This window comes from Salmo trutta, chromosome 37, assembly GCF_901001165.1.
Source record: "Salmo trutta chromosome 37, fSalTru1.1, whole genome shotgun sequence".
In the NCBI taxonomy this organism is placed as follows: domain Eukaryota; kingdom Metazoa; phylum Chordata; class Actinopteri; order Salmoniformes; family Salmonidae; genus Salmo; species Salmo trutta.
The window spans coordinates 15747993-15759290 of record NC_042993.1 but is presented as its reverse complement, the minus strand read 5'-3'; the positions used below and the strand labels follow the sequence as shown (position 1 = coordinate 15759290).

General features: G+C 42.9%; 1 protein-coding gene across 1 annotated transcript; it reads left to right on the top strand.

The window, feature by feature from the left end:
- The first annotated feature begins 650 nt into the window (after nucleotides 1-650).
- Nucleotides 651-7686, top strand: LOC115176570 (nucleotide-binding oligomerization domain-containing protein 1). The gene is made up of 12 exons (XM_029736632.1): nucleotides 651-1144; nucleotides 1274-1501; nucleotides 1900-2074; nucleotides 2262-4083; nucleotides 4404-4487; nucleotides 4598-4681; nucleotides 4769-4852; nucleotides 4921-5004; nucleotides 5328-5411; nucleotides 5527-5610; nucleotides 5752-5835; nucleotides 6412-7686. Exons 2-12 carry the CDS (start codon nucleotides 1295-1297, stop codon nucleotides 6482-6484), a joined length of 2865 nt encoding a protein of 954 aa, XP_029592492.1. The 5' UTR covers nucleotides 651-1144; nucleotides 1274-1294; the 3' UTR covers nucleotides 6485-7686.
- Nucleotides 7687-11298: the final 3612 nt, after the last annotated feature.

Genomic DNA, 11298 nt, shown 5'->3' with positions numbered 1-11298 from the left:
CCATCAACACTAACAATCTCTGCAGTCCTCCTCCATGTCATTGACCTGATTTTCTCTCTGTATTCTAAAATGATCCTCAGCAAATAAACAATGTATAATTGCACAACCTGTGGTGAAGTAAGCAAAGTTTCCACCCCTCAGATCAGAAGATTCTGTCCTTCAAGGGCCCATGAAGGGGACCCAGGCTGATCTTCTATTTTATTTAACCTTTATTTTATTTAACTAGGCAAGTCAGTTAAGAACAAATTCTTATTTTACAATGACGGTTCTAAATTAGAGTAAAGTTTAAACTGGGAATTTCTGAAGCTATACTTATTTCTACCAAGTGCATTGAACTATCAAATGAATACACCAACACTGACAAACATTTGTATTGGTTTTATTTCATTAAATTAGTGGACAAGACACGCATCTGTAGGCTATGGGCAAGTCATGTTAAATTGGCAACAGTAATGCAACACGATAGATCGGATGCTTTAAAAACGGATTATAAATAAAAAACATTTAGTCTCAGTAGCAAGTTGACATACATTTGCTACGATGGGTTTGTGTCACATCACACTGGTAGCTAAATCGTATTTTTTGTTTGGTTACGAGTGAGTACGTTTACATGCACAGTAATAATTTGATATGAAACTGATTGTGACAATATTATGCAATAGTCATGTAAACACCTTACTCTACTTATTTTAATCGGCGAAAGGTGAATTCGAAGTAAGCATATGCTGATTAAAACACCTGGTTTTCTAAGCAATCTTTCGAATTATTAGGACATGTTTGAGAAATCCTGATTTACCGTGGAGCAATTACAAGTGGCGAAAACCCTGTATAAAAAGAAGCAGTCAACAGCATGCCAAAAGCGCGGTCGCTTATTACGCGCATCCGAGGCTGTGTTTGGTTTCACTTCCTCAAAGAACCAGTACTGTGTTCAGTGTTTTTTCCACTCCTGACATTGTTTGAGACAAGACTAGATTCCTATTCAAACGGTCCTAGAGAAACGTTTTGTTATTATCCGGTCGTACGCTATTTAATGGTTTAATAACCAAGACTGGAGTTTGTTTTTGAAGAGAGCCGTAGTTCCCGAGTTTTTCCGCCGCGGACTTGGACAGCGCGGATAAGAACAATGTTATCAAAGGTTCTGACGGTATGTATAGGCAGCCCATATACGTATATCGTAACTGAAAGCCATAGATTACTATGTCTTTTATCCGTACTGTTGGATCATTTTCTCCTAACTGATTATCTGACTAGAATTTCTTCTTACATTTTCCAGTAAATACAGGCAGCTGAAGCCATGTATATTATGGGCTCCAGTGCCGAGGAAGCCCGTTCTGGACTAACGGGCCATGTGTCCACTGTCCAAATGCTCACCTTGCATCGTGAGCTACTGGTTTCCCATGTGAAGAGCACGCAGTGTATTATGGATAACCTCTTAGAAAGTGGTTTTCTGTGTATCGAGGATGCAGAAATCATCCAGCGCGCAGCCACCAAGACAGACCAGGTAATTTACCATAGGAGGGTTTCAGAGAGGATACATGTCCATTAGGACCACAATATTAAATGACAAAGCACCCATCACAAAGACATGCTCTTGCATTCACAAATAGCCTACTAGGCCCTAACTAAAATGGACTAATTGATTTTAAGATGAGAAAATATAAAGACAAGACTTGATCTTGCAATACAATGGCATTTGGTATCTTATCTGTGAAAAATCCTGTTTGGCCACATTAATCAAAATGTGGGAAGTAATATTAATTAAATATGAATCACTGGTAAGTAAATATGATTGCCATCGTGCAGGTGTGTAAAAGGGGGAAACTGTTAGCTGTCAAATTATTATTAAATATTGAATCACTGTAAAGTAAATATGATTTACTTATGATTGACATTGCGCAGGTGCGTAAAATCCTGGAATTGGTCCAAAGCAAAGGGGAGCAGGCATGTGAATACTTCCTATATATTCTCTACAAAGTTTATGATGCATACATAGACCTCCAACCATGGCTTAAAGAGATCAACTACCAGCCATCAGACTTCATACGGCACATACCAGTAAAGAACACGGACCCTAGTAAGTATGTCAGTAGACTGTATGGTGCAGCACTTCATATGTGTTATTGGAATTTTACTTAACAATAAAATACAGTGCATTGAAAATGTAAGATTTTAGAGAATCACGAGGGCAACTATTGTATATTTTGGCTGAATATCAGTGGTTGAGAATGAGACTGCAGTGTATTCTCCCTACCCCCTCTCAGTTAGTAGGTACTGTGAGAAGCTGAGGCACGAGCTGGGCCGAGACACACGCTTCATTGCATCCTACACCAAGCGAGAGGAAACCCTGCTGGAGGAGCTCTATACTGACACCCTGATGGAGCTCCTGAATGACCGCAATGAGAGCCTGGGCCAACTGGAGGGTCTGGAGCAGCTCCTAGGAGAGCAGGGTGTCTTTAACCCACAGGCAGAGACGGTGCTCATCACGGGGGACGCTGGGGTGGGCAAGTCTATCCTCCTCCAGAAGCTCCAGAGACTGTGGTCCAATAGGGAGCTGGAACAGACAGACACCATGTTCTTCTTCAAGTTCCGTTGTAGGATGTTCAGCACGTTCAAGGAGACAGACGAGATCTCACTCAGGGACCTGCTTTTCAAATACAACTGCTACCCCGACCAAGATGCGGACAATGAGGTGTTCAGCTACATCCTCCGCTTCCCCAAAAAGGTTATCTTTACTTTTGACGGCTATGATGAGATCCACGCTGATCTGGACCTGGAGAACATGCCTGAGGTGGTTTCTCCAGAGGAGAAGACTCACCCTCTTCTGGTGCTCATTAACCTGCTCTGTGGGAAGCTGCTCAATGGTTCTCGGAAAGTCCTTACTGCTCGGACAGGCACTGAGGTCCAGAGCAGGGTGATCCGGAAGAGGGTGGCACTGCGTGGGTTCTCTCTGGCCCACCTTCAAATCTACACCAACCTGCACTTCAAGGACCAAGAGCACCGGGACTTGGTCTCAGTCCAGCTGGATGCCAGCCCCCACCTCTGTGGCCTCTGCTCCATCCCCCTCTTCTGCTGGATCGTCTTCAAGAGCTTTAAACACCTGCGCTCAGTCTACGACGACTTTGAGCTGCCAGAGGCTTGCGTGACCCTCACTAACATATTCCTTCTGCTTTCTGAAGTCTTCTTCAGCCGGGGGGCCTCTCCCCCACCGGGCCTCCTGAAGAGAAACACCAGGTGCCCCGCTGATACCTTCAGGGCAGGGCTGAGGCCACTGACAGCCTTCTCCAAGCTGGCTCTGCTGGGCATGGAGAGAGGAGGCTTTGTGTTCGACCAGGAGGAGGTGGCCTCCTGTGGCCTGACTGAGGAGGACCTTCAGGTGGGTTTCCTACGACCAGTCAGCTGCTACGATGCCTGTGGAAACCCTTCCACCTTTGAGTTCTTTCACCTCACCCTGCAGTCCTTCTTGGCTGCATTCTCCCTGGTTCTGGACGAACAGGCCAGCGTAGGAAACATCCTCAAGTTCTTCACCGAGTGCAGCAGGAGGGACAACACATCTTGTTTATCGTGTGTCTTACCCTGCATCGGTGGCTCCTCCAAACCAAGGGGAAAGGATCCATTCAAGACCAACGAGCATCTCCAGTACACCAACCTCTTCCTGTGTGGATTGCTGTCTAAGACCAACGCCGGCCTGCTGGAGCACATGGTTCCTCCAGCGCTACTGAAGAGGAAGCGGGCGGTCCTCAAGTCCTACCTGTCCACCAGCGTTCGGTCCCACCTCCGTGGCCTGCCACTCCACAGCACAGAGCAGGAGGGCAGCAAGGTGCATGTCCTTCCCAACTTCCTGTGGATGCTGCGTTGCATCTTCGAGACAGGAAGTAAAGAGGTGGCCCAGCTGACTGCGAAGGGCATCACAGCTGACTACATCAAGCTGGGCTACTGTAATGTGTTCTCTGGCGACTGCAGTGCCCTCAACTTTGTGCTGCAGCACCGGCGGAAGAGGCTAGGGGTGGACATGGACAACAACAACATCAGTGACTATGGGGTCAAGCAGCTCAGGCCTTCATTCAGTAAGATGACCGTGGTGAGGTGAGGAATTCGGAATACATGCAGATGGAAACAGTTTGTATTTGATGCCACTGTTTACATGAAAGGTACACTTGTTTACAAATAACATAGACAAATCATTTCTTACTGCTATAAAAAATACTAGTATAACTTTAAAGTAGAGGTCGACCGATTAATCGGAATGGCCGATTTTAATTAGGGCCGATTTCAAGTTTTCATAACAATCGGTACCGGCCTTTTTTGGTCCTCCAATAATCGGTATCGGCGTTGAAAAATATCATAATCGGTCGACCTTTACTTTAAAGTATAACTTTTCATCTAAATTAGTTTTTCCATTTCAGATTGTGTGTCAATCAGATCTCAGACAGCAGCGTTGAAGTACTGGCTGAGGAGCTTATCAAACACAGAGTGGTGGAGGTTCTGGGGTGAGTCAGTGTCTATCAGGGTCAACTTGCCTGTCAAACTTTAGTACTGTATTGTGCTGTATGACAAATTCATATGACGTGACTGTATTTCTGTTGTCTTGATTTTGCAGACTTTACAATAATCTCATCACGGACATCGGTGCCAAGCTAATCGCTCAAATCATTGAGGAATGTCCTAAGTTAAGAGTCGTCAAGTATGTAAATTAGTATGTCCAGTCAATGATATAATGACTTGTGTATGAATTAAAATGTTTATTTTTGGCACTTTGATTTGTTCAAAGGGTTGGCAGCAACAAGTTCACCAGTGTGGGTGGCAGGTATCTGGCCAGTGCCATTCAGAAGAGCTCATCTATCTTTGATGTGGGGTAAGTGCAGTATTACAATATTTTTTTATTTATTTGAGTGCATGGGATGGATTGTTCCTGTTTTTCAGAATGTGGGGGAACAACATTGGGGATGAAGGAGCAAGAGCATTTGCAGAGGCCCTGAGGAATCACCCAAGTCTTACCAACCTCAGGTGAGATGGATGGCAAGATATGTCATCGTTATCACTTCTCTTAATAAGTATGTGGCACTGATTGTGAAATGTCTTTTACAGTTCTCCCACAACTGCGGTTGAGGTCAGAAATAAAGAAGCATAACCCATTGGTGTATCATTTTACTAACGCACATTCAGCTACAGTATGGGTTATTGAACTCCCTTACTCACAAACACTGAAACAACAGTATCTATTTTACAGTATATCACTTTGCCTCATAGTAATATCATTACCTAAAGTAATACAGTATACTTATGTACTACTAAAAGTAATTATATTTCTATGCTCTTCTCTCCCTTAGCCTCTCAGCCAATGGCATCACTTCAGAAGGTGGGAGGAGCTTGGCCGAAGCACTGAAAGGCAACACAATGCTCAGAATCTTCTGGTAGGACAATCTTATTCATACATCAAATTTCTGTGACAGTATTTGTCTCTGTATATTTAATGTGTATTTGTGCTTTGTAGTTAACACAGTTTAAATGTGTGTTGTGGTTTTCAAGGTTGGTGCAAAACGAGTTGTCAGATGATGTAGCACCAGACATGGCAGAACTGATCAGATCCAACACGGGTCTATCTCACCTCTGGTAAGGCAGGCCCCAGTCTCAACACACTCCCAACAACCAATAATGAAGTTTAGCTTCAGAATGAATGAACCAAAGTTATTTCTTAATGTGAATAAAAGTTAGCCGGTTAACCTAGTGATCCCTCTGTTCCACTCTGCGCAGGTTAATCAATAATCAGATGACAGTGGATGGAATCAGACAGCTGTCAGAGGCTCTCTCCCACAACACATCACTCAAAGAGATCTGGTGTGTGTACGCAATGTCGCTCACTTAAAGGCACATTACTAATTTTTTTTGTATCAGGTTAATAATTGTCATAGGCGTTGTAAGGATTTGACCAAGGTGCAGCGGGTAAAGTGCTCATCGTCTTATTTTATTAAAGGAAAAACACTTAAACAAAACAAACAACGAAAACAGTCCAGTAAGGTGCACAGACTATACTAGAAACAACCACCCACAAACAAGTGAAAACAAACACAACTAAATATGGCCTCCAATTAGAGACAACCACAACCAGCTGCCTCTAATTGGAGGTCATTGCCAAAACTCACATAGAAATAGAAAAACTAGATGTAAACATAGAAATAGGAAAACTAGAACCTAAACCCAAAATACCCAAAACAAACACCCCCCTGCCACGCCCTGACCAACTATAATGACAAATAACCCCTTTTACTGGTCAGGACGTGACAATAATAGTATTTGATATATTCCTTAGACACATTTTCATTTCAAAACATCTTTCACCATTTCCACTTTGATGGTTGTGGGTCTTTTATTGTATTGCTGATTATTATGTGCTCTGTCATCACCCACCCACAGTTTGAAAGGAAACTGTCTTTCTGAAGAGGAAGAGAAGCTGTTTGAGGCTGAGGGAAGGCTACGCTTCCACTGAGACAGAACTGCGCTGGAGCGTGTGTAGATTGGTCACGTCTGTTACCGAAACTTAAAGTTCTTCGTGAGTTTTCTTGCATAATACATTTTGTAAATATTTGAACATGCTGTATTAGCTAGGTAATTCTGCCATATGAGTAAAAGCCTTGACTACTGGCTGTAAGCGAATGAGTGATGCGTGTTTGGAGCAATACTGTCTGTATCCAAGGCTCAGCCAATCGTTCACAACAACAGAATGCAGCACGCGACTGAAGAGAGAAGAGACAACCAAATTGCTAGTTACAGCATTAGCGCACGCTCCCTGGAAAGACCGCAGAGTAGAAAGGCAGTTTGTCGATTACAGCAGCACGTCCCCTGGACGATAAAGACGAGATAGGTGAGAAGCCTGACCACGGACATGGGGGTGATAAGGTGATGAAGCGTACTTCATGAGCTGTTACAGAAAAACAGCTGTCATTTGGGAAGTTTGAGGTGAGGGAGAAAGTGTGATGGAACAAGTATTGTTAGCATTGTTAAGTATCTTACTATCTGGATCGAAATCTCCGTTAGCTAGCCAGAGAAATGTTGAGCAACAGACAACTTAACTGATCAAATAATTGAGTTTATGGTGTGGAAATTTGCTGGCTAATAAAGTCAGACAGCAACATCAGATGAGCTAACGTTAACGTTAGTAACCTAACCAATTCGCTATAATACTAACTCGTATACGACTCCTTGCCGTTCAAGTTATAACGCGTTAGTTGCTTACTGGACCCTGGCAATCCGTGAAATGTTAACTAGCTAACGAACTAACTGCTATCTGTGAACTAATGTTTTACCTCTACATTATGTGGTTCATTTTCAGAATGAGAGAATTAGGTGAAAATTAGGTGTTGCTTGTTAAACTGTTGTGTTGAACTTGATAGTAACACGTGAGTGAGGGGGGATTATTAAAATGTGTACTCAGTGAAAATTATTTTTGGAAGTGTAACCTTGTGCACTTGATCAATGTCTACTATAGTGGCCACAATAATAGAGTGAAAATAGAATGCCTGTTTGTTTCATTCTATTTCTACTTGAAGATGCTTTATTTTGGAAAATGCAATATTTAGCTGTGTGTGAGGTCACAAGTGTTCTATTATAAAGGCTGTCATGGCTAACTGCAATATTAGTGTGTTGTTTTTTCCCAATACTTGTTTGCAGTAAAGTCTAGGCAACAAATAACATTTAATTGCTTTCTTTAAATTTTTTTAGCTGTGAGTTAGGTTCACATTAACCACTTTTTATTTTACACAGAGACTGATCATGTAGATCATATTCTTTGTTGTTTAATTAGTTAAACTCTGCATTTCCCCCAGCAGGGATTTTTTGCATGTTTCAGTACAAAAAAAGTGTCACCTTTTTGGACCCTCGCCAGTTTGCATCCCTGATCTATGCATAGTCACTTCACCCCTACTTACATGTACAAATTACCTCTAACCTGTACCCCCGCACACTGACTTGGTACAGGTACCCCTTGTATATAGCCTCGTTATTGTGTTACTTTTTATTATTTTTAACTTTAGTTTATTTTCTTAACCAACAGTGCAGTTGAAGAAGAGTTAAGGGCTTGTAAGTAAGCATTTCACGGTAATGTCTACACTTGTTGTATTTGGGTCATGTGACAAATACAGTTTGATTTGAAACTGCTTTTGTTGACCAAAGGAAATACTTTACTGGTGCTGAATTGCAGTATTGAATTTCTCCTGCACCACAACAGAGCACAGTGTAAATAAACAGAATTGTATGCAATTAACTGGAGACTAGGCAACTGCTCTCAAACCTCCCTTATCATTTGCCCTAACTCTCTGCCTCATTCCCTTATTCTTGTATACTGGCTAGAACTGTATCTGTATGACACATAACAGACAAGTGTAGACCTTACCGTGTTATGGTCAGTTTGTGGTCATGGTGACTAAGGAATATAGGTTAGCAGGCGATGACAGGAACAAACAAACAAATAGAGGAAGACAGGACATTATACAACTTCCTTATACACTACCGGTCAAACGTTTTAGAACACCTACTCATTCAAAGGTTTTGTCAATTGTACCGCAGAAATGGAACCTAAATCAGAGGATAGATGTTGTGGTAGCAGCTGCAGAGAAGTAACTGGGTGTATGAGATTTTACTGCTACCCCCCACCCCAAAGATATATATATATATATATATATATATACACACTGCTCAAAAAAATAAAGGGAACACTTAAACAACACAATGTAACTCCAAGTCAATCACACTTCTGTGAAATCAAACTGTCCACTTAGGAAGCAACACTGATTGACAATAAATTTCACATGCTGTTGTGCAAATGGAATAGACAACAGGTGGAAATTATAGGCAATTAGCAAGACACCCTCAATAAAGGAGTGGTTCTGCAGGTGGTGACCACAGACCACTTCTCAGTTCCTATGCTTCCTGGCTGATGTTTTGGTCACTTTTGAATGCTGGTGGTGCTTTCACTCTAGTGGTAGCATGAGACAGAGTCTACAACCCACACAAGTGGCTCAGGTAGTGTAGCTCATCCAGGATGGCACATCAATGCGAGCTGTGGCAAGAAGGTTTGCTGTGTCTGTCAGCGTAGTGTCCAGAGCATGGAGGCGCTACCAGGAGACAGGCCAGTACATCAGAAGACGTGGAGGAGGCCGTAGGAGGGCAACAACCCAGCAGCAGGACCGCTACCTCCACCTTTGTGCAAGGAGGAGCAGGAGGAGCACTGCCCTAGCCCTGCAAAATGACCTCCAGCAGGCCACAAATGTGCATGTGTCTGCTCAAACGGTCAAAAACAGACTCCATGAGGGTGGTATGAGGGCCTGACGTCCACAGGTGGGGGTTGTGCTTACAGCCCAACACCGTGCAGACGTTTGGCATTTGCCAGAGAACACCAAGATTGGCAAATTCGCCACTGGCGCCCTGTGCTCTTCACAGATGAAAGCAGGTTCACACTGAGCACATGTGACAGAGTCTGGAGACGCCGTGGAGAACATTTTGCTGCCTGCAACATCCTCCAGCATGACCGGTTTGGCGGTGGGTCAGTCATGGTGTGGGGTGGCATTTCTTTGGGGGGCTGCACAGCCCTCCATGTGCTCGCCAGAGGTAGCCTGACTGCCATTAGGTACCGAGATGAGATCCTCGGACCCCTTGTGAGACCATATGCTGGTGCGGTTGGCCCTGGGTTCCTCCTAATGCAAGACAATACTAGACCTCATGTGGCTGGAGTGTGTCAGCAGTTCCTGCAAGAGGAAGGCATTGATGCTATGGACTGGCCCGCCCGTTCCCCAGACCTGAATCCAATTGAGCACATCTGGGACATCATGTCTCGCTCCATCCACCAACGCCACGTTGCACCACAGACTGTCCAGGAGTTGGCGGATGCTTTAGTCCAGGTCTGGGAGGAGATCCCTCAGGAGACCATCCGCCACCTCATCAGGAGCATGCCCAGGCATTGTAGGGAGGTCATACAGGCACGTGGAGGCCACACACACTACTGAGCCTCATTTTGACTTGTTTTAAGGACATTACATCAAAGTTGGATCAGCCTGTAGTGTGGTTTTCCACTTTAATTTTGAGTGTGACTCCAAATCCAGACCTCCATGGGTTGATCAATTGGATTTCCATTGATTATTTTTGTGTGCTTTTGTTGTCAGCACATTCAACTATGTAAAGAAAAAAGTATTTAATAAGATTATTTCATTCATTCAGATCTAGGATGTGTTATTTTAGTGTTCCCTTTATTTTTTTGAGCAGTGCATATACACAGTACCAGTCAAAAGTTTGGACACACCTACTCATTCAAGGGTTTTTCTTAATAAAAAAAATAATAATTCTACATTGTATAATAACAGTGAAGACATCAAAACTATGGAATAACACATTTGGAATCATGTAGTAACCAAAATAGTGTTAAACAAATTAAAATATTTTTTATTTGAGATTCTTCAAAGTAGCCACCCTTTTCCTTCGATGACAGCTTTGCACACTATTGACATTCTCCCAACCAGCTTCATGAGGTAGTCACCTAGAATACATTTCAATTAACAGATGTGCCTTCTTAAAAGTTCATTTGTGGAATTTCTATCCTTCTTAATGCGTTTGAGCCAATCAGTTGTGTTGTGACAAGTTAGGGGGGTATACAGAACATAGCCCTATTTGGTAAAAGACCAAGTCTATATTATGGCAAAAACAGCTCAAATAAGCAAGAGAAACGACAGTCCATCATTACTTTAAGACATGAAGGTCAGTCAATACGGAAAATGTAAAGAAGTTTTAAAGTTTCATCAAGTGCAGTCGCAAAAACCATCAAGCGCTATGATGAAACTGGCTCTCATGAGGACCGCCACAAGAATTGTCCTTTCAACAGGACAATGACCCAACAGGCTGTGTAAGGGCTATTTTACCAAAAAGGAGAGTGATGGGGTGCTGCATCAGATGACCTGGCCTCCACAATCCCCCGACCTCAACCCAAATTGAGATGGTTTTGGATGAGTCGGACCGCAGAAGGAAGGAAAAGCAGCCAACTAGTGCTCAGCATATGTGAGATCTCCTTCAAGACTGTTGGAAAAGCATTCCAGGTGAAGCTGGCTGAGAGAATGCCAAGAGTGTGCAAAGCTGTCATCAAGGCAAAAGGTGGTTATTTGAAGAATCTCAAATATAAAATGTATTTTGATTTGTTTAACACTTTTTTGGTTACTACATGATATGTGTTATTTCATATTTTTGATGTCTTCACTATTATTCTACAATGTAGAAAATAGTACAAATAAAGAAAAAGCCTTGAATGAGTAGGTGTTCTAA